The 21,797-nt window shown below is 44.7% G+C and overlaps 1 protein-coding gene across 5 annotated transcripts; it reads left to right on the top strand.

Moving 5' to 3' along the window:
- The first annotated feature begins 1,036 nt into the window (after positions 1–1,036).
- On the top strand, positions 1,037–21,788 carry LOC105013120 (testis-expressed protein 2). Of its 5 annotated transcripts, none has more exons than XR_004576463.1 (14): positions 1,037–1,455; positions 3,586–3,679; positions 7,569–9,127; positions 12,052–12,252; positions 12,378–12,672; positions 13,369–13,538; positions 14,330–14,491; positions 15,282–15,381; positions 16,094–16,235; positions 17,501–17,647; positions 17,861–18,064; positions 18,289–18,409; positions 18,614–19,021; positions 19,346–21,788. XR_004576463.1 is itself a non-coding variant. In XM_034295355.1 (14 exons), exons 3-14 carry the CDS (start codon positions 7,817–7,819, stop codon positions 18,755–18,757), a joined length of 2,961 nt encoding a protein of 986 aa, XP_034151246.1. In that variant the 5' UTR covers positions 1,037–1,455; positions 3,586–3,679; positions 7,569–7,816; the 3' UTR covers positions 18,758–21,788. The 5 variants fall into 5 exon arrangements, 3 of the variants coding, with proteins under 3 accessions (XP_034151246.1, XP_019906201.2, XP_010872723.3); XR_004576464.1 differs by having other exon boundaries at positions 18,614–19,479; positions 19,589–21,788; XM_034295355.1 differs by having other exon boundaries at positions 7,569–7,897; positions 7,934–9,127; positions 18,614–21,788.
- Positions 21,789–21,797: the final 9 nt, after the last annotated feature.

Raw genomic sequence — 21,797 nt, 5'->3', positions numbered from 1 at the left:
CTAACTTTCCCATTCGAGCTATGCATCCCCCATGGCAAAGTTGTTTGTAATATCCTCAGCCTCCATTTTGCTATCATGTATTATAACGGTAGCCTATTACGGAGACATTGTAGCCTAACCCTATGTGTTCACTCTGAAATTAAGAACATTAATCAGAACGTATTTAAATACTAAATGAATAAAGTTAGTGGTAGACCTTTCACCACCATAACTCCTGTGCCAGTAATGACTTTGTGGAGCATCTATTGTGCATGTTACTGCCATCAACAGAGGCGTAAAAATTACAAGGTAAAAGTACTCGGCAGGGTTCAGCTGTGTTCACCACTTTTCGGGGAGGTTTGTAATTAAGACCTAAATTAGCTCATGATTAACCAGTGGGAAATACAATAAAAATAAATAATGAAAATGTATCAATTTAGCTTACTGGTTAGTTATACTTTCCGGTAATGTAAGTCTTTATTAGGAATAGGAACTGCTCAAAACTAACACAATCAAGTACTTTTACTTTGTACTTTTACATCTCTGGCCACCAAATGATTAAACGGAATGAATAAAGCCATACATTTCTTTGGAACATTTCTTCTCTTTTGGTCAACACAAGGAATTATTATTACTCTGAAAACAAATGTTATGGTTTGTTGTAGTAATGGTTATTTTTCAAAATTTTTATGATAGTGTTTGTAATCTACTGTAATACATTGCTTTAAACAATTCATAAATTGGTCTAAGACATTTGCATAGTGTTCTATATATGTATATGTTATGTTACATTATGTAATTCCATGCAGTAAATACACTGTGAGTAGCCTACTAAATTTGCAGGCAATAATAGCTCTGTTGTCTAACCTATGCTACAACCTGTTTTTTTAATTATACATTTTTTTAAGTATCTTTAAATAATGTGTGCGTGAAGATTCTATTCTATGTGTGTCAGCCGACGACAACGCAGATACTGCCAACTCAGCTTTAATCTGGATTAGAGTCTCTCACCGAAGCCAGGATTCTAATAATCAGATTGACATTTGTTTTGCGTTTCTTCAAGGGTAGCAGAGCAGGGAGGCAAAGTGGATCGGCTACTGTTGTTTATGCGATTTGGACTTCTGAATTTACAATTCAGCTTTAGAATATAAGAAAGAGATATATATGAAATATATACGTCAAACAAGGCTATGCGAAGGTGCGTTTCTACGCAAACGTGAGCAAAGTTAAATCAGTGGTTCTCTAGACAATCTAGCCTAGCTACTGCAGTGCATCCCTGTACAGTATTTTGGAGATACAGAATGACGCGCTGCATTCAGTGCATTCTTTGACTGGCTCTTCGATAGAGTTTTGATTGCGAAAGCAAAAGACCACAGAATTCAACGACAGAGACTGGTTTCTTTCCCTATAACTGTCTATCAACCGGCATAAGAGAATTGGATAGCTTACGTTCACTGCCGTTTTGATGCTGTTCAGGTGAGTAGCATAGCCTAGTTTCTAATGGGTAGGTTGTGTTTGGTCGTCTCTAAAGATTGAAATAAAGATATTTACATTTTACAAACAGACCTACATTCCAGTTACACTAACTTGTCATGCCTAACGCTGTTATACTTCAATTTGCTATTTTTCTTATAAATACTAATGAGCCTAGTTATCTCAACATATAAAACACGTGTATGTTAGTAAACGAAGCCAGCGTAGACGAACAGTCTCAAAACTATTATTTTAAAACCAGTGATGGTTCGCTATGGATAGCTTTCAATTTGAGAGTTACGTTTACATTTCTTCAGCCCCATCACTCAGGTTTTGTATTATTTCAGTTGCTTATTGATACTTTAAGACGATCATTTGTTTAGTCTACATGGAAGATCATTGAAATTGGATTTGAATTATCCTATTGAAGTTTGATCATGTTCAAATGTAACATTTGGGGCTGTCTTTTGAATCACAAAAACAAAGCTTAAAATCCGTAAGCTTGTAGGGATATTAATTGCTAAACAAAACATATCTAATACAGCTTGGATTAACACCCATCAACCACGTCTGTGTAGCCTAATGAGCTTCATATTCGTTCCAATGTTGGCACAGCCTAATTATCCTCCCGAATAAACCCATCAGATTATTTGTCTGATGTAAGAAGGGGCTCGCCATCAATTAGTCTTGTTGTCTAATCCAGACCAGTTAGATCTCTGCCTGCCTGCCTGCCAGCGCCTATGTGAATAGACCCACACAGGCCTGTGCCCGTTGGAGCAGGTCAGAGGTGTGGGTGAGAGGACAGGATGAAACTTGAGAGTTGCTGTAGAACAGCATGAAAGACACAACCCAGCAGTTATGTTTGTTATGTATCACTCAGAAGGCAGCCTTTAGAATAGTAAAGGCAAGGGACCAACGCAATTAGAACCGTAAAAAGTGATGAGATGTCATAGTTCTCTTCTAAAATGTCCTTACTAAACTGCTTTAACTGGTACACGCATGAACTTATTTCTCAGTGGTTCTAATTTGTCTCTTCATAACGCAGTGCCTAGCAGCTCTCTATTTCAGATGGTCTGGACGGTAGTCTAACCATGACTGATGAACACTCAAAGATTTGTTTTATTTTTCATTTGATACCAGTGATGTCAAATAGTAGATGAAATACAGTCCCATTCCAAGTTTTTTGCCCCCTTGGAGGCGAGACCCAAGGTCTGCACATGCGTATCATGAGGACACATAATTACTTTCTATTTTCACTTATCTGCTTTAAAACGACACACTCTATGTAGCCTATAAAGACAGGAACCCCTCCTTCTTCTCAGTTTGATTGATGGTTGTGTCCCCAAAATGTCCTCATCAATATCTGGGCCAAGGATGTGTCAAGATGACAGGAGCAAGGTGTTTCAAGTGTCAGGAGGAGCGGTCCAGTTTTCTTCTCATTTTGTAATCAGTTTCTGCTAAAATGTCTCGACGAAATGTCTGAATTTTGAGGGGCGTGAGGGTTGAGACCAGGCATAAAGATTAGTGCTTATATTTGTCCAGTTTCACATGTGTTACTTTGATCTATGTAACTCAGCCCCACTTACATGACGTCACCTGAAATCCACTATACCCCCACGTTTCCTGTCTTTTCCCATGGGCAGCAGTCATGTGAAATCCGTTATACCCCCACGTTTCCTGTCTTTTCCCATGGGCAGCAGTCATGTGAAATCCGCTATACCCCCTTGTTTCCTGTCTTTTCCCATGGGCAGCAGTCATGTGAAATCCACTATACCCCCTTGTTTCCTGTCTTTTCCCATGGGCAGCAGTCATGTGAAATCCACTATACCCCCACGTTTCCTGTCTTTTCCCATGGGCAGCAGTCATGTGAAATCCGCTATACCCCCACGTTTCCTGTCTTTTCCCATGGGCAGCAGTCATGTGAAATCCGCTATACCCCCTTGTTTCCTGTCTTTTCCCATGGGCAGCAGTCATGTGAAATCCACTATACCCCCTTGTTTCCTGTCTTTTCCCATGGGCAGCAGTCATGTGAAATCCACTATACCCCCTTGTTTCCTGTCTTTTCCCATGGGCAGCAGTCGTGGGTAAATTCTTAGCTTTAACATTCATATCTCTTGTCACTTTTTTACGTAGCCAGCAAATACAAAGTCTGCGTCTTCTGCAGCCATAGAAAACCCACAAATCCAGTCTGGGATTTCAACTGACAACCTAAGAAAGTCCATCCAAGGTATGCTAATTAAGCCTGATACCATTATCTTAAACAATATCTGTTTCACGTTGTTGTCCTTTTGGTATGCACACAATGTCTTTAACATAACCCACATGATGTTTTTGTCCCTCTGTTGTTGAATTTGGCTTACAGTAAACAACACAGATTTTGAGAATGTAAGACAACCATGATGGATCCAACCAGTATAACTTGTCACACAGATGAAAAAGAGGACCGTTTTCATATTACATGAATGATGAATCTTTATTATGATGAATAGAGATTATATTTTTGTAACCTTTTTTATTGCTTGCTCTATTTCCTCATATCCGATTGTATCTACATATACACTCATTGCAAAAACTCCTAACTGATTCGAGAGGGCTGAAGATTGCTGCAAGCCTTATAAGCTTTTTTTTTGTCAATATGGCTAAATACCAGACATAATTCAGTGTTTAACATTTCATTGTCTATTGCTTCAGATTCAGTTTCTACTAAAACTGCAAATCTAGGAGACTGTCTGAAACACTGCCAAGCGTTTGCTTACTATTTTCAATGGAAAAATTATTTATCTATTTATAGGTGGTTTCATCTTCATTGACTGTGAAATCAAAATGTATTGCACTAATGCCATGAGTATTTGTCATATTTTACTCAGGTCTGGGCTCCTTGTCTGATAATGTGTAATACTTGAGTATGGTATGCTAATAGAATGAATACATCAGGGTGAATACATTGTATTCACATGATTCTTCGTGTCCTCCCTCATCATCTTCTTAAAGTACATTTGAGCAGAAGATCTGAGATTCTTCCCTCATATCCCCTCCAATACATTTTGAGAATGATGCAGGGAGAGAGGATGCCAGGACAGAAACACAACTGATACTCCCCCACTGTCTACATCAGAAGGAGAGGGATTGAACTTGAATGACCCCAACCTGGCTCCAGCAGGAACCATGGCCAAGTCATGAGGACATCTGATCTAGAATATATCAGACTAATAACCACTTTGTCATATATTATTTCATTATAATTGGTTTCCATTCAGATTGAAGAGCCGTACTGTATCTGATGTAATGTGACAACTGGTGAAAGGGTTGTAGGGGAAGCAGAGTGCCTGGAATCCTTTTTAAATCCTCTGACCATGGGAAAACTGTTGCATTCATTTTAATTTTATACATAAGACAGTCTGTAGTTCAGATTTAGAGGAGGTATTCACTACCTGAACTAAATAGGAATTTCACTGATCCTGGACATAAAATGCTTTACCGAAACAGAAGTAGTATTTTACCCTGACAGAGCTGGATTATGCTATCTATGTGGAGATTTGCCTGCTATTCATTTGTCGGATATTATGTGCTGAGACTTAACGCAGCATGGTGACTCAATGGAACACAAGCAGTCAGCTGAGTCATGGGGTGTTATGACAGACAGTTTAATGTGTGTGTGTGTGTGTGTGTGTGTGTTTGCGTTATGACTACGTGTTTGAGTGCATCGACGTGTTTGTGTTGGTTGTGTGTATTTACACGTGTGTTTAAAGTCTGTCAGGGTGTGGGCATGCAGATGGTGTGTGTATGTGTGTGTGTGTGTGTGTGTGTGTCATGCTGAGTGGATTCCTTGTGATTAACATCCTAAGTGAATCAATGCACAGTCATACAGCTCTGTGATATGGAGGATTAAAGATAATCTAGTCTTTGGAACTTGACTCTTGACGTTAATGTGATGAGGATGATAGCTGGAGCTGAACGCATCCCATTCCTTACAGGACACATTTGTCCCACAACTCTATGGCCTCTGGTCAATGTAGTGCACTAGATAGACAACAGGGCACTATTTGGGACTCGAGAGAACCAACCATTTTTGAGTGAATAACAAATGGATAAATTTAATGACAACAAAAATTTTTTGACTAGGTCTCTTATCAACCTAGAAAACCTGAATTTTGCCATTTTATCCCAATATTATTTGCCTGAGAGTTCCAACTCAGTCAAATTGCGAGGGGATCTTCTGTGCACAGCACTCTTTAGGTCACTTTACAGATTATCTATAGGATTGAGGTCCGGGCATTGGGCAATTCCAGGACATTGATCTTCCTTTTTGCAAGACTTTCTCTGGTTGATTTGGATGTGTGCTTTGGATCGTTGTTGTGTTGAAAGGTGAAATTCTTATTTGACTTCACCTTACTGGCAGAGAGCAGCCGGGTTTGTGCCAAAATGTCTTGATATTTGGAACTATTCATTGGCCGCTGTATCCTGACCAGAGCCTGCCATTTTGGATATATTCTCAGAATACTGGAAGGATACAAACACACTCCCCTGTCTAGAATTTGTATGACTTGACAGATTTAATTACTTTGATATTTTGTTTACAAAAACATGTACAGACCTGAATTAGGGGAGCTCTCCTGCTACATTAAGTTGGTGTAACAGAGTGTATCTATGTGCGTCTGTCACTAGTGTGTGTTTGTTTGTCTGTGTGTCTAAGAACTGTCTAAGAACATTCAACATGCGTGTTTAATTAACTTCTGAATGGAGAACTTCGACACACCCAGACACTGCCTTGGAGGTTATGTAAACCTGTAATCTGACTAGGGTCATGGTTCCTAATGGGGGATTAGGAGTGTCTACCCTGGGCCTGTCCTACATCTCAGAGTATTACAGAGAGTAATGAAACTCACCTCTGTATGGAACTCACCCTCTTTCTGCCCTCCACCCACACACACACACAAACATAAACACAGACCCAGCGACACACACACACACACACACACACAAACATAAACACAGACCCACCGACACACACACACTCACACAGTTTGGTTCAGAAAGGAAGGACCTGCCATGATGTCTGCCACCCACCCTGGTTCTATTCTATTTTCATCCTCAGTCAGACCTGATGCTGTTTGACAGACCAGAGAGAGAGCTAGTTCCCCCATTGTCCAGGAAGGAAAGAATTGGAAAGAGAGAGAAGGACGGAAACAAGAGGGGGAGAGATAGGGGGAGCAGATGAGAGGGTAGGAAGGTCAGAAGAGAGAGGTGTTAGAGTACGTCTGACCCAGAACGCAGAGAGATCACACAGACCACGTAAGGTAGATTCAAAAATAAAGGTTTTAATGGAGAGCCAGGGTTGTATGAGAAAACAGTGTAGGCAGGTCCGAAGCTGGGGGAGAGCTGACGGTGAAGGCTGGGTGGTGAGGCCAGGAGCTAGTAGGCGCAGCAGAGGAAGCAGCAGGTCACATGGGTAGTAGATAACAAACTGGCGCCGAAGAGGTGATCAGCCCGGGTTTAAATATTGCTGGAGTGAATCATGTGGATGAGGTGCAGCTGCGAAGAATGGCTCTGCAGTGAAGACTCTGCCACGCCCCTTGCCCTACTGAACACACCCCCAGCACTCCAGGTGGAAAAACAAAACAGGGACCGAACCACCTGACTCAGGGCGGAGGGGAAGCAACCCGTAACAAGAGGAGTGATGACAGAAAGGAGAGATTAGGCTGTGGTTGGGACAGGAGGAGAGGAGAATACTGAGGGGTCGGGGCATTGCAAGAAGGCTAAACCTAAATCCATTAGTCACAGTGCTTTGCCTGGAGTGGGGCTGACAGGCCAGCTAGTGCTGGATGGTGTGGGTGGGAACGCTCTGTCACTCATAATGGAGAATCTGCAGGACCCACTAAGCTGACGTCCCGGACACTGATGCGCTGACTTTGGTTCACTAAGGAGAAGGCTATTGAGAGGGGATATGGCACCACTCAAGACAGAACCTCTACTGCCCTTCAGGGTGAACATGTTTGTGTGTGTGTGTCTGTGTGTGTGTCTGCACGAGACTGTTTCTATGTGTGTGGGTGTGGGTGTGGTTATAGACTTAAAATGGGAAGATATATCACTCAGTATTGCTTTTTCTTCTTCCACAGCTCTTCAGTATCCAGTAACTGAGTAATGATCCAGACTTTGGAGTAGAGCATCCAGTGACCCCCCCCTTAACCTCCAGTACCCCACTAAGAGAGAGCTTTCCACGGGTCCATTCTCCACAGCCGCAGAACACCCTCACTTTGACTTTCATGATAAAGCTGAGAAAACAATGGAACCGTTTCAGCTTGAGCGTCAGTCCAGAGCTGCCTTCTGAGTAACAGGCTGTCCAACAGTCGGAGGGAAGGACAGTATGGATGAGAGTGAACTCGTCTTTCTGGGAAGCCATGACGACGGCCCTGCTGTGGCCTTCTCCAAAGAGAAGGCTGGACAGGTCAGGGAGGTCAGGGAGGTCAGGGAGGTCAGGGAGGTCAGGGAGGTCAGGGAGGTCAGGGACCGCTGGCCTGGCTCAGGCATGGGACTAGGTTTGGGGCTGGAGCCAAATGAGGGACAATGCTCCTCAGGCTTCCACGCCTCGCACTCCCCCTCCTCCCCAGATACGCTGGCTAACCTGGCCATGGCCTCGTCACCACACCCCGGCCTGGTGAAGTCCACCTCCACAGAGCTGGAGAGCAAAGAGGCAGAATCCTTACTAGGCACCAAGCCCTTACTTAGCCTGGTCAAGTCCCTCTCCACCGAGATCTCCCGTCGTGAGCCTGATATCTACCTGTCCAAGTCTGACTCAAAGCTTCACATGCCACCCTGGAAGCAGTTCAACCAGCCCCAACCCAGGCTTCAGGACGCAGGTTCAGGAGGTGACAACTTAGTGACACCCCCGTCCCCTATCTCACCCACGGAGCTCAAGGGAAGCTCCCTGATGACCGAGTTTGAGGACACGCGAAGGAAGTTCTCTGAGGCCATCCAGGACCCCATGAGCATGTGGGGTAAGATGATGGGGGATGAATCGAGCACTGGGAGTCCCAAGCAGAGGGTGTCTGGTGGGGTTGGGGACTCCCCGGCCTCCCAGGTTAGCTGCGGAAGTGCTGGGAGTGGTACCTCAATGAATGATGACAATGGGACCGGGGAGACCATAGTAAGGTACAGACTCAGAACAGACAGCAAACAGGGTGTGTGTGAAACCCCAATGAGGCGACCCAGAAAGGGCCCCCCGAAGCCCTCAGTCACCCCAGAGCACCAGGGCCAGCTGGGGGGCAGCCGCTATGAGATATGCACCAACGGAGACGTCATCCAGGTGGTTGAGGTCCAGGATGCGGAGCCTCAGGGAGCTGGTACCAGAGACCGGCGTCAAGGGAACCGGCCCCAGGCCCAAAGCAGGATTCCTGGGGTCCCCGTGGCCTCGGTGCCTGTCCGCTGGCTCTGCCTTGTGGGCGTCCTGGCCTACGGGTTCCTGGTGCTCCCGCTGCCTTCCTATGTGACCGGGCTTTCCCTGGGGCTGGTGTGTGGCTTCCTGTTAGGACTGATGGTGGTCCTGGTGCTGACGCCCCGTCGGCGCTCAGGCGCCTTGCCACCCTGGGGCAGTAGGGGGAACCGGTGGTCCCCAGAGAACAGCCTGTTGTCCGCCGACTCTCCCGGTGGGACACAGAAGAGTGCAGAGATCCTGGAGGTGAGTCGTCCGATACGGGAGTTCATGAACACAAAGTACAAACGAGCGGCGTGGGTTAAGGGGGTTACAGTAGGTGGAGAGAGACGGAGGAGGAGATGGTGTCTTGAGCCAGATGGGCATTCAGAAATTAAAATGGAGAGTATGCTTTGATCTGAAGTATGTAGTGAAAGTTTGGATATCCCTTGCACAGTCTCAACATTTTTGCTCACTTAGAATTAAATATAAAAATTATAAGAATTGCATTTTTTCGGATGTACACAACCTATTTCTTCGAAGCATTACAATTACTTGATCTTAATCAATAAAAACATATCTTGAGTACGTTTTCCCACCAATGAGCTAATTCTTGGTGGCATCCCTTATGGTAGCCATCCCACTGTGACATTTTAATTACCATCCTGCCAATGCTGGTCTTTTTCATTGCTTAAGCTCAGCGCATATGTTGTCTTTGGTGCGTCTTTGGCATTGTGTGAATAATTGATGTGAATAATTGACCTGCTGGAATGTATGAAGAACATTTCCTCTAACTAACAAATGTATGTACATTTCCTCTAACGAATGTATGAAGAACATTTCCTCTAACTACCAAATGTATGAAGGACCTTTCCTCTAACTAACAAATGTATGAAGAACGTTTCCTTTAACTACCTTTTTTTATCTGGAATTTCTTTCTGTTTCCAAACAAAAGCCACCAAGTAACCCAGCACAGTAAAGAAAGTCACTGTTCAGTGGCTTTAAACAACTTGAAAAATGCGGTACAGCACAAAGTAAAAGCCTTTTCATGTCAAGGATTGTGGTGGTTGCATCTTGTAATGGGTGTGCTTGATGTCACTATAAAGCACATAGCCAGGACCAAAAGAGAATTCTAGGTTAAAGAAATCCAACATTAATATGATGTTAACATTCAAACCATCCATTTATCCTTGATACATTTTTATGAATCAAAGCCACAGCCTACTGTATCTGTGTACATAATAATTAGTACTGTCTTTGTTCCTATAGATTCTTTTTTAAGCAGAGGTCTTTGTTTCTGTGAAGCAGAGCGTGAATGAGGCCAGGTGCTGATTAGAGAGGATGGCGAGGATTGAGGTGCTTACAGCCAAGTACAGACGCATGTTGGACTTTGAGCTGCATTGGAAATGACCACTTTCCCTTTATAGTTCACTGCAAATTTACAATTCTGGGTGCCATTTGTGCTGCATCCCACCCCCATTTCCACTGATACACAACCAGAGCCAGTGCACCTTTTGCACCTTGGCCTCCAAGAGCTGTAGCTCGTGTTTGATTTGTGATGAATGAAGGGCTTGCAGACTTAAATAGACTCCCACATACATTTGCATACATTGTATTTTAATGTCACAGTCTGTTGCCCGGCCCTTGTCCACCCTGTGGCCCTTGGTGTCCTAGAGATGGAGCCTCATACCGATAATAATCACCAGAGGCCATTTGAAAGGCCTCTATCTAGGGCAGGTGTCTGTTTAGTCTGATGGAATTGGTTGTAGATCTTTGACTTTCTATTCAGACAGTTAACTTCCACATGTACTGTCATTCTTTGTGTGTGCGTGTGTTTGTGTGTGTGTGTGTGTGATCCAGGCCTATGTGTAAAATGTTTTGCTCAGGTGTTAGGTTTAGGTAAAATGTACATTGTGTTTTTAGGGTTACTTTTAGGTTTAGTAATTACAAGTTATTGTCTGGCGTTAGGGTAAGGTTACTTTCATGGACACAGGTTTGGATATTGGCTTAAGGTTATGGTTAGATTAAGGGTAAGGATTAAGGAGCATGAATTCTTGGTCTGAGTAATGTCACTGGTTCCCACAAGAATAGAAAGACAAACGTGTGTGTTTGTGAATGTGTGTGTGTGTGGTTCCGCCTCAAAGCTGACTCCTTGCAAGAAACACATCCACTTAGAACAACAGAGTTTACAACACTGTTACAGCTATAAGACATTTTGTATTTAATGCTGAATTTCACACTAGGCATAAATACAGCACATGATATCTTTTTTCATCTGGAGATGTATTTGTGTGGCTTCCAAGTCCATTAGGTGACAGAACAGTTACACCAGCCAAGCGGATTGAATTAACAGTATGACCACTATACCTAGCTTTGAGTTTTGCCTGGAATAGAAAGATGCCCGATTCACTCAATATGGCCGATACAAACCACGCTGTGCTTGCTTGGATGTATGGTTTGGGCATTATCCTGTCTGGGTCTGGGTCTGGAACCAGACTGCTCAGTGGTGTGCCTGCACCTACAACAGCTCTTGGCTCAGTCTCATAGATTTTAATAAATAACATCTCCGTGTTAACAATTTTGATAAAAGAACAATAATACAACACACTGGAATAAGGAAGGCCTGTTTGCTGACTGTGACGTATAATGACAAAACTTCAGACACAATTGCTTTTCAATATAAACAAATATAAACAACAACAGAATTACTATTTCTTTTTTCAAATGGAGTATCTTCTCACCTACTTACTGTTACACATTACATTCATATTAAAAACAATCATTTGCCAGCCCCCTGCTTTTGATGTTCTTAACGGCAAATGCTATTAAGTTTAGTACTATTTTACAATTTCTAGGTTATGAAAGCATTTAAGATTATGTAGTAAATTACTGAATGCACCCATTGAATGTTTCAATGGGGAAATGTCCTCTATGAACAAAATGTTCCAGAGTTCTTAGTAGTGTGTCTCTAGATCTTAGAACGTCACTCGAATTTATGACAGCACCTCTTCGATTGTCTGAGCACAGAACCACCCTTTCTGCTGTTAAGGACAGTGTGGGCTGAAATGCTGATGCTCATCAGAACAGTCACGAGTAGCCCCCACTGGCGCTGGTATAAAGTTCCACCTGACATGTGTTGGTGGTATGGCTGCCCTCCCGGATGTTACCTGAACCTGTACTATACGTTGTAGGGCTGGATGAATGAGATGCACGCTTACGACCCGGAGACGTACCACCCGTCCCTCACCCACTCTGTGTATGTGACCCTGGAGGGCAGCCTCCTGTGTCTGGCCTACCCCTGCACCAACATCCCCCGACAGGCAGCCTTCCACAGACAGTCCCATGACGCCGTGTTCCTGCGCTCGCGCTACTACCAGCTGGCCAACTGCAAGGTCAGTCTGTCCATTTATGACAGTGTTTGCTCATTAAGGGTCTATGAAGCGTCTAGGCTTTATGATGGGTTTATAAAGGCTTTATTGCAGGACGTTGTCTATTATTTCTTCTTGATTTAAAACAGGTTTCCCTGTTGCCTGCTGCTTTGGCACGGAAGAGAATTTGGAACAAGAAGTACCCCATCTGTATCGTGCTGGCCAATGGAGAGGTGGGGAGAGAGGAGAATCTGGAGGAGGAGCAAGGGGAGGAGGAGAGAACAGACAAGCAGATGCTCCCAGACACACAGTCGCAGGGCCTCCCTGTCACCCTTTACCTCTTTGGTCGTACAGGAAGGGAAAAGGAAGAGTGGTTCCAGCACTTCCTGTTAGCTGCGAGGCCTGAGGTCAAGAGCAGCCCAATCAGAGATGTGTCCAAGTCTGGTACGAAACAGTTCTGTGGGTACTGGTCAAAATTAGTGCACTACAGGGAATAGTGTGGCATTTGGGACAAACTCTGGAGAGGAACCAGTGGCTTGCCATTTTTCGGTGTTATTCATGAATTGAATGAACTGCTGTTTTAATCTGCTCCCTTCCCTGTTCCATATCCCCTCTGCCACTTGCTCTGTCCACCCATCTCCTTGCCTCTCTGTCCTCCTCTCTCTGCTGTCTTCCTGTCTCTCTGTCCTCCTTGCCTCTCTATCCTCCTGTCTCTCTGCTATCCTCCTGTCTCTCTGTCCTCCTTGCCTCTCTGTACTCCTCTCTCTGCTGTCTTCCTGTCTCTCTGTCCTCCTTGCCTCTCTATCCTCCTGTCTCTCTGCTATCCTCCTGTCTCTCTGTCCTCCTTGCCTCTCTGTCCTCCTGTCTCACTGTCCTCCTTGCCTCTCTGTCCTCCTGTCTCACTGTCCTCCTGCCTCTCTGTCTTCCTGCCTCTCTGTCCTCCTGTCTCCACACTTCTCCCTCTCTCTGTCTCCCCCCTCTGTCTTTGTCCACCTCTCTCTGTCTCCCCCCTCTGTCTTTGTCCACCTCTCTCTGTCTCCCCCCCGTCTTTGTCTACCTCTCTATCTCCCCCCTCTGTCTTTGTCTATCTCTCTCTGTCTCCCCCCTCTGTCTCTGTCTATCTCCATGTCTCTCCTCCAGAGGTCTTTTGCAGTGGGGGGTCCAGTAGTGGCACTATAGACGACCTGCCCCCTCTCTTGGGCCTACAGGACTACACTTCCTATATGAGTCGTCTCATTGGCTTTGAAAGCGGCAGCCCCGCCCCCAGCCCCTGTCACAGTGATCCAGAGAGCCCCAAATCCATTAAGAGGGTATGCTACCAAACTAAGCAGTTATGCCAGTGGTTAAATGGGGTCTGCCCTTTCTATGCAGTCCATATCCACGGTCAATGATATATAATGGCAGAATGATCACTGGCAGGTGCTAATCAAATGAGATCTGTTCTGTTTAACCTCTAACCTTTAATCATTGTTATTTCTTTCATTAGAAAACCTAAATCTAGCCACAGCAGTACAATCAGTCATTGGTGTTGAAGAGGAGGATGATGGATTGATATATAGATAGGGACTTACTCAGCTAGATGCTGTATACATGCTGAGTGGACCAAATGTCTATTTGTCTGAATGGATCTGCCTGGCTGGGAAAGGAACAGCCGCAGTGTATCTGACTGGCTTATTTTTGTTATGTACTAAACAGAAGCAAACGAGCCAAAACGGGTAGGGACCTACCTTAGAAACCCTTGTTAGCGCTGCTGAGTGCTTGGTTTTGTTTAGATGTCCTGGGTGGTGAGCATCTGCTGTGGAGCAGATGGAAGTTGAAATGTTTTACTGCAGATTTATGATATTTCGAAATCCTACTAGTTAATAGTTTAGGTTTTGGACTGGGGATAGGGATTGTCTTAGCTGAGTTGTCAAGCATCTGTTCAGGGACTGTTTTCATTAAGCATCTCATCATAGGAGGGCTGATTTACAGGATCATTTTTGCCTTAGTGATGCCTTACATAGTGATGAATGACAGTTCATACTGAATCAGCCCTTCTATTGTGAAATCGGCTCTCCTACTCCTGCTTGAGTAATTTGACTCTGTTTTCTCTTCTATCCAGCCCCCCAATGAGGAGGCATCAGCAGCTGAAGGATGCCCAACAGCAGGCCATCCGGCCTGGGTGAATGCCTTGGTGGGGCGGATCTTCTGGGACTTCCTCCGGGAGAAGTACTGGGTGGACATGGTGGCCCACAAGATCCAGAAGAAGCTGAGTAAGATCAGGGTGAGTCTGGGGGTGGGCGTGTGTGGAGGTGGGTGAGTGTGGAGGGGTGGATGGGTGTGAAGGGGTGGGTGTGAAGGGTTGGGTGGGTGCGGAGAGGGGTGGGTGTGGAGGGGTGTGGGTGGAGGGGTGTGGGTGTGGAGGTGTGGGTGTGGAGGGGTGTGGTGGGGTGTGGGTGTGGAGGGGTGTGGTGGGGTGTGGGTGTGGAGGGGTGTGGTGGGGTGTGGGTGTGGAGGGGTGTGGGTGTGGAGGGGTGGGTGGGTGTGGAGGTGTGGGTGTGGAGGGGTGGGTGTGGAGGGGTGGGTGTGGAGGGGTGTGGTGGGGTGTGGGTGTGGTGGGGTGTGGGTGTGGAGGGGTGTGGGTGTGGTGGGGTGTGGGTGTGGAGGGGTGGGTGGGTGTGGAGGTGTGGGTGTGGAGGGGTGGGTGGGTGTGGAGGGGTGGGTGTGGTGGGGTGTGGGTGTGGAGGGGTGGGTGGGTGTGGAGGTGTGGGTGTGGAGGGGTGGGTGGGTGTGGAGGGGTGGGTGTGGAGGGGTGGGTGTGAAGGTGTGGGTGTGGAGGGGTGGGTGGGTGTGGAGGTGTGGGTGTGGAGGGGTGTGGGTGTGAAGGGGTGGGTGGGTGTGGAGGGGTGGGTGTGGAGGTGTGGGTGTGGAGGGGTGGGTGGGTGTGGAGGTGTGGGTGTGGAGGTGTGGGTGGGTGTGGAGGGGTGGGTGTGACAGTAAGTGTTAGGACTAGATGCTGCATAAAACTCAAAGCCCTAATTTCCTGAACACCACTGTTGTTTGTTGTCCTACAGTTGCCATACTTTGTGAATGAGCTGAAGCTGGCTGACCTGGACATGGGGACTTGCATACCCCAGTTGCTCAGCATCTCAAAACCCTCCCTGGACCACCGAGGTGTGTGTGTGCTTGAGATAGAAATGCATATCAGTAGCTTTCCTCTGCTCACAGATTTACATGCTGAACTCCTCCAACCAGCGTGGACACACACACACACACGTCATTTTCACAGGCCGGTCCTCCTACTGTCCAGTGCTGACGAGATCCCAAGCCTAATCAAACAACTTGTCCATAGAGTTGGGAATTGGAATACTAGAATTAACACAGTGTGATGACAGTGTAAAAGGTCAGGCATTTTCATAAAAGGTGGTCATGCATGGTCAGCCAGTGATGGGATAAAATATTGCTTAAAATCAATTCATTTTAAGAAGATCTGAAAATGTGTATAAAACCCAGTGCTGTATTAAAAATCCTTGATCGTTTTTTTGCAGACAGATTGCAGTTAGGCATCTATATCATACCTATGAGCTTAACAGTCAACCCTTCTAGAGTCAGCCCCTTCTGTGGATTATACTGCATATCTCTGTATTTGACTTGGTCGAGTTGAATACTTACCAAATATAGGTAGCAGTAAAAAAAAATACAAAATGACCTCGAGGGATTTATCCCTGGTCAGCCCTGTTTTAATCTGGCCTAGATAGATTAAACCCGTTTTTATTCTAATATAACAATCCCAAAACAATATTGGTGCATGTGTGCTTGTTTGCATATATGGGTGGATGTGACGATCGTTAGCTAGCCCCCTGTCCTCTGCCATGCTTTCTGTCAGGCCTCTGGTTGGAGCTGGAGGTGGTGTATACAGGCTGCCTGCAGATGACCTTGGAGACTAAGCTGAACCTCTGTAAACTGGGCAAGGAGAGGTGCATTGGGGTGGAGGCTGACAGGGTCCTCCCAGAGGCAAGACGTGTAGGGTAAGACTTGGATCACTTGGACCCGACCCAGGTGTGGCCATCACCATTAAGGACGTTCACCACTTAGAGGTGTCCAATGGGGGGGACTTGAGTTGAAGACGGACTACTGGATGGTATCCAGGGGAAACATTACATAACCCTCAAATCCCATGAGGTCACTAAAGCAGCCTCAAAACAGTTCATCTCCAGATGTCCTCATATTCTACTGATCCACCTGTACATTTTATGTGACTGGAGCTGTGTGTCTTGTCTGTGTGAGGACAATAGATGTTGGGTCAGTGATTCGTCAAGATGACTCTCAGTCATTGTGGATCCAGAGGCATCACGGCAGCATGTGACCATTCAGATTTGTTTTGTTTGATCACATTTTCTTCAGTGTTAAGTGAATGATTCTTAATTTGAAGCCTGTATTGTTATCTGTGTAATAACTACACCAGGCAAAAAGCACATTGAGACCCCCCCAGATTATAGCCCAGTTGCAGAACAGACCCAGTTGCTATCACAACGATGTTTATGGGAGGGCAATCCCCTTAAGTAGGCTGGCCTGAGGTAGAGAATGACTATCTTTAGAGAGTCTTTGATTTACACTGATAAACATTGTTTCATTGTTTGTTTATCACATGTCTATTGGTTTCTTAATGATTAATACAAAAAGTAGTTATTTCTTAAATACAAGCTATCTTACAAATTTATGGAGTTGGCTTTAGCTTCATAAAAGCCGTAAACAGTAGATAGGTTTCCTTTTTCCAACCTCAGCTACCTGCTGAGCTATTTCGAACCATCAATCAAGTTAGAGTAGGTTGTCTAATTATGTGTGCTGTCATGCTTGTTGGCAAGGTTGCTAGATTTGAGAAAAAGCAATTACTAAATGTACTGAATAATATTTGCTTTCTTTTCAATCGTTTACTCAGGTTTTGGTAAAGAGTCAGAGAAGCAATTTAGTGTATTTGAAAAAGAACCATTAGTCAAGAGAATGAAGACAACTCAAGGGGTATGCTTACGTATGCAGACAAAATGTACTCCGGCACCTCGTAATATGCTGATATGTACATGAATGTGCTTTGCCTGTAGAATAGGCATATTTCAAACATTTTAGGTAGACTATGATTATGATGCTAGTTTCAGTTGTTGCTAATTTATCTGATCCCCACCCCTGTATCTTTTTCATGCATCTGACAAGTTACAAGTTGAGTGCGTGACACTTCTGGATCCAATTCAAGTTAGGTGCTTTGTGTGTATGTGTGTGTACGCAATGTGTGTTCCAGATCCAGAACAAGGCTGTGTGTATTAGCTGACAGTGATGAGGAGTCCTCCAGTGCTGGCTCATCTGATGAGGAAGAAGTGCCTCCGACAGAGCCCCAGGGAATTCTGGGAGAAAAGTGCACAGGCTTGCCACCATCTGTCACTGATGGGTAAATTGGCTATATTGCATTTCAAATACAACATTGTTTTAGCATCATATACTTGATGTTTGTTCAATAGATGAGAGTCTTTTGGTTAAGATCCATTCTAAATGTAGCACTACTGTTGAAACGTGATTATTATTTCAATTTGTTTGTATGTGAGTTGATGTGTGGTAACTGTTTTTTTTTTGTGCTGCATTTCCTGTCTGCTCTCATTGGAAGTGGTGGCAGCACTGGCAAACGGTTTCTGAGGTTTGTTGACAAGATTGCCTCATCTAAGTACTTCCAGAAAGCCACGGAGAATGAGTACATCAAGAAGAAAATTGCAGAGGTCTCCAACATGCCACTGATGCTTACTGTGGAGGTTCTAGAACTCTCTGGAACTCTGGCTGTTAACATTCCACCTCCCCCTACGGACAGGATATGGTACTGCAACCTTCTTCTTTCATGCATTGGAATGTAATAACTCTAGTCCATTCTAGTTTTGTGGTTTTATCACATCATTGTATAGATACACTAAATCGAAAGGTTTATTAGCTGTTTCTATTCTAGTGTCAAACTGAGTGATTTCTCTCTGGCAGTCACTGCTCTATCTTCCCTATCTAATTCTTTGTCTGCCTCCCTGTCTGCCCCCCTCCGTCTTCTCCCAGGTACAGTTTTCGTGTTCCTCCCAGGCTGGACCTGCGCGTGCGTCCCATGCTAGGGGAAAGGGAGGTCACCTTCACACACGTCACTGACTGGATAGAGAAGAAGCTTGGTCGAGAGTTTCAGGTCAGTCGGTTCTCCACTGACGTGGGGCCTTATTGTGGGGCACCACATCACCTTAAAATCCTCCCACTTTCTGAAGGCACTGTGTATCACTGCCGCATGGGGTTGAATTTGCAATATCAGCCCCTCACTATATTTCTTGCTCTATTTTGCAACGTTCTACAACTTCACTTTCTGTCCCCTCGCTTGTTCTTCTGTCCACGGCAGAAGGAGTTTGTGATGCCCAACATGGACGACCTCTACCTTCCTCTCATGACCTCCGTGCTTGACAACCCTCCAGCGTCCCAGCATTCCCCTGACCGCTCGTCACGCCGTTCCTCTACTGACTCCCAGCGCGTTGTGTCCGAATAGCCCCTGGCTCAGGTGAAGGATTGGAAAAGACGTGGGAAACCGTAGTCATAATGGAAAACCAGTGGGCGTCCACAAGGTGGATGATGATAGGAAGGTGGAGCGAAGGGGTGGAGCCAAGGTGCCTCAGTCCCAGCTTATGAGTGACCTTAAAGTTGTGTTGGGCGTGAACAACGTAGCATGGCGACTGCAGAGTGGCATCTGAAAGGACGAAGTGGCATGACTGGCATGGCTTTACGCTCTGAGCTGAAGAGAGGAACTCTGAGGGTGAGAAGAATGTCGTGTTGGGACAGACATTGGTACAGTGCACCGGTCTGACATCAGATAGTTCTGCAGTACCAAACTGACCGGCAATAGCCCTGTAGTGAACACAGTAGTCAGTCCAAATCCGCACCCTATTCCAAAGTACACTCATTTTGAACAATTGCCAGCTATGGAAGTGCACTACACAAGGAATAGTGTGCCATTTGGAAGGGATGACGTGTCCCTGTATGACAACCACACAAGGCTCTACATGTAACTCCAGATTTGTACTGAATCTTTTTGTCCTCTCAACTCTCGGTGGTAATGTTTACTGTTGTGTCACGTCAGATGGCGAAGTGATTCCACCTGCTCTCGGTTGAGGGACGAGCCTCGCGAGGGTCTGACGCCATCTCACTTAAGACAATGGGACTGGCCAGAACTCTTTAGTTGGCCTAACAAAATGGACTCCTTCAGCGATTCTGGTACGCTGGTAAAGCGATGACGTCATAAGCTCTGGTGACAAGCAACATTTTAAAAAGCTGTTTACCCATTGACCTGTTGGTTTTCACAGCATTTCTGTGTTATTTCCAGGCGGGCTAAAGCTGCAGGCGTTATTGGGAGGGACTGAATCATGTTGTGGGCATGATCTTTACTAAGTGTTGGGAATCAACAAGCGACTCTGTTGAGCAGGTCGCCGTAAGCCAAGGTGATTTTAAATATTCACTTCTGCTTCTTTGGCTGGTGTTTCTACTCTTGAGTTTTGTTGGTGTTTGGCAGTCAACGTTAATGAAGCGTTGTCACAACTTACTGTACTAAAGGGTAGATCCGAGATTCAGAGAAATGACCATATATCCCTTAGTAATCCCTAAACGCACTGTATAACGTTATACCTAAATTCATATAACGTTCTCTGACAGTCGTTATTCAACGCTTAACCCCACTATTAAGATGTCCTGTATTCTGTCTTCAAGGAACCTTCAAGGAAAACAAATAACACATTGCGTGAGTTTGCTTATGATCCAAGTTAAAAGTTGTATTTTATCACCGTTATAGCCAGGTAAGGTTATGCTTCTGTTTCTCATCAACAGCCAAACAGAAAGCGTCGCTCACATTAACTACCCAGTAACAAGTAGGCTATTGAATGAATCATGATTTCTAGTGAATATTAGCTGATTTCGGCAAAATCCATGTGATATTACCCTTCCACTTTCAGTCCCAAACACATCTCAAAGAAACAAACAAAATACTAACTAGACCGAACTGAATTCTATGTTGCCATTATTTCTAATTTTCCTTTTCAGAGGGTGAATATATAATGTAATCCCACAACTGTCCCTGTGTCCTCCAGCAGAGTAGCCCACCTGCACTGACTCTTTGCAGCCTTGACTGACAGCTGGAGTTGCGATCTCGTCCTCAAAGGCGTCGCTAGGATCACAATACATTCAGGGCCCCGCCCGGGGCTGAAAGTACAGGGTTTTGAATGTACGTGTGGAAAATCTCGATGTACATGCTAGCGGCCTACACGTCTACACTGTCATAATGTGCAATCGTAATTATAGATGAATAGATCAGGGGCTATTTTTATATTATTATATTGTTTGGTCTATGTGAGATCCGGTGCTATTCATAAAAGAACCGGGGATATAGCCCCGGACGCCCAGGCCTAATGACGCCACTGACGCCACTGCTTATCCATGGCTGTTATCTACAAATGTATTTGATGAGATTTAAAATGACACTGAAAACAAGATAACTAGTTAATGAGAAGTTAGTTTGCTAATGACAATTCATTTAACTAAACTAAACCATTTTTTAATTTTTTTGTAGATGTAAAGTGCAGCGAACAAGAATGTGGATGGATTTCAGGATAAAATAAGGATCACCAGTCTTTCTGGGGTCCACACAAAACATCCACCATGACATAACACACAACTACATTCACAACACTGACACACCCCTCTGCTGAGACCCAGAACCGTATACTGAATACAACTTATTTTGTAAATACTCAATACTGCTCTGTATCCCCTACTTTACTGTTTGGTGTCACCACTCTGCCTACCGTCATTCATTTCTGTTCGGATCATAAAGAAGTCTCAGTCTGAGTAGAGTTTAGCTGTTCAGGTGATCAACTGTAACCACGTTCTGAATCTAACCACCAGGCAGAAATAAACTCTAACTACCCTTTCCCTTTTTTACCACCTGTCAAACAGATTTGTGGAGACAAAGGCAAAACAAAACGTGTTTGTCACCAGAGACGTTTGACTTTACCAGCGTATTGCTACTTTATAAAAGTGACTGCAGCTCTGAGAAAATCCCTAGGATATTGTTGGTTCTCTGAAAAGCTACTTTCTCATCTTTGCTTATTTTATTTTTATATTTAGATGAAGGCAGTGAATGCCTTTCTGCATGTATTTTTGTACAGCATACTTGCCTTCCATTGATCCAATAATTAATAAAAAAGATTGTATGGTCATGCTATAAATGTATTGGGACTGACTGGTTGTACAAGATTAAAAGAACTACTCATATAAGAATAAAAAGGGACAATTCAGATGTACTGGATGATATAAATACATGGTAATGTCCCACACAAATGATCATGTGCCACCAATAAACATTCTCTTATAGGGAATACAACGCTTTAAAGTGCAACCATTTACCTCAGATATGCTGTTAAATATTTTGCCTGTCAACCTGTAAATAACATAGTTTAGCACAGGTGCTCCTTATAAAAAAACATCCAAGTAGAGCCCTGGAATAGGCTTCTGTTTTGGGAGTGTCCCTAAAGCATATTTGA

This window comes from Esox lucius, chromosome 11 (genome assembly GCF_011004845.1).
Source record: "Esox lucius isolate fEsoLuc1 chromosome 11, fEsoLuc1.pri, whole genome shotgun sequence".
NCBI classification, from domain to species: domain Eukaryota; kingdom Metazoa; phylum Chordata; class Actinopteri; order Esociformes; family Esocidae; genus Esox; species Esox lucius.
Note: the sequence above shows the minus strand (reverse complement) of the source record. Positions and strands in the feature narration are given on the sequence as shown.

Coding starts and splice junctions, on each gene's coding strand:
- LOC105013120 (XM_010874421.4), top strand. CDS start 7,817: ATGGATGAGAGTGAACTCGTCTTTCTGGGAAGCCATGACGACGGCCCT. Junction 14,492..15,281: donor AGAAGCTGAGTAAGATCAGG/GTGAGTCTGGGG, acceptor GTTGTCCTACAG/TTGCCATACTTTGTGAATGA. Junction 18,410..18,613: donor AGCTTGGTCGAGAGTTTCAG/GTCAGTCGGTTC, acceptor TGTCCACGGCAG/AAGGAGTTTGTGATGCCCAA.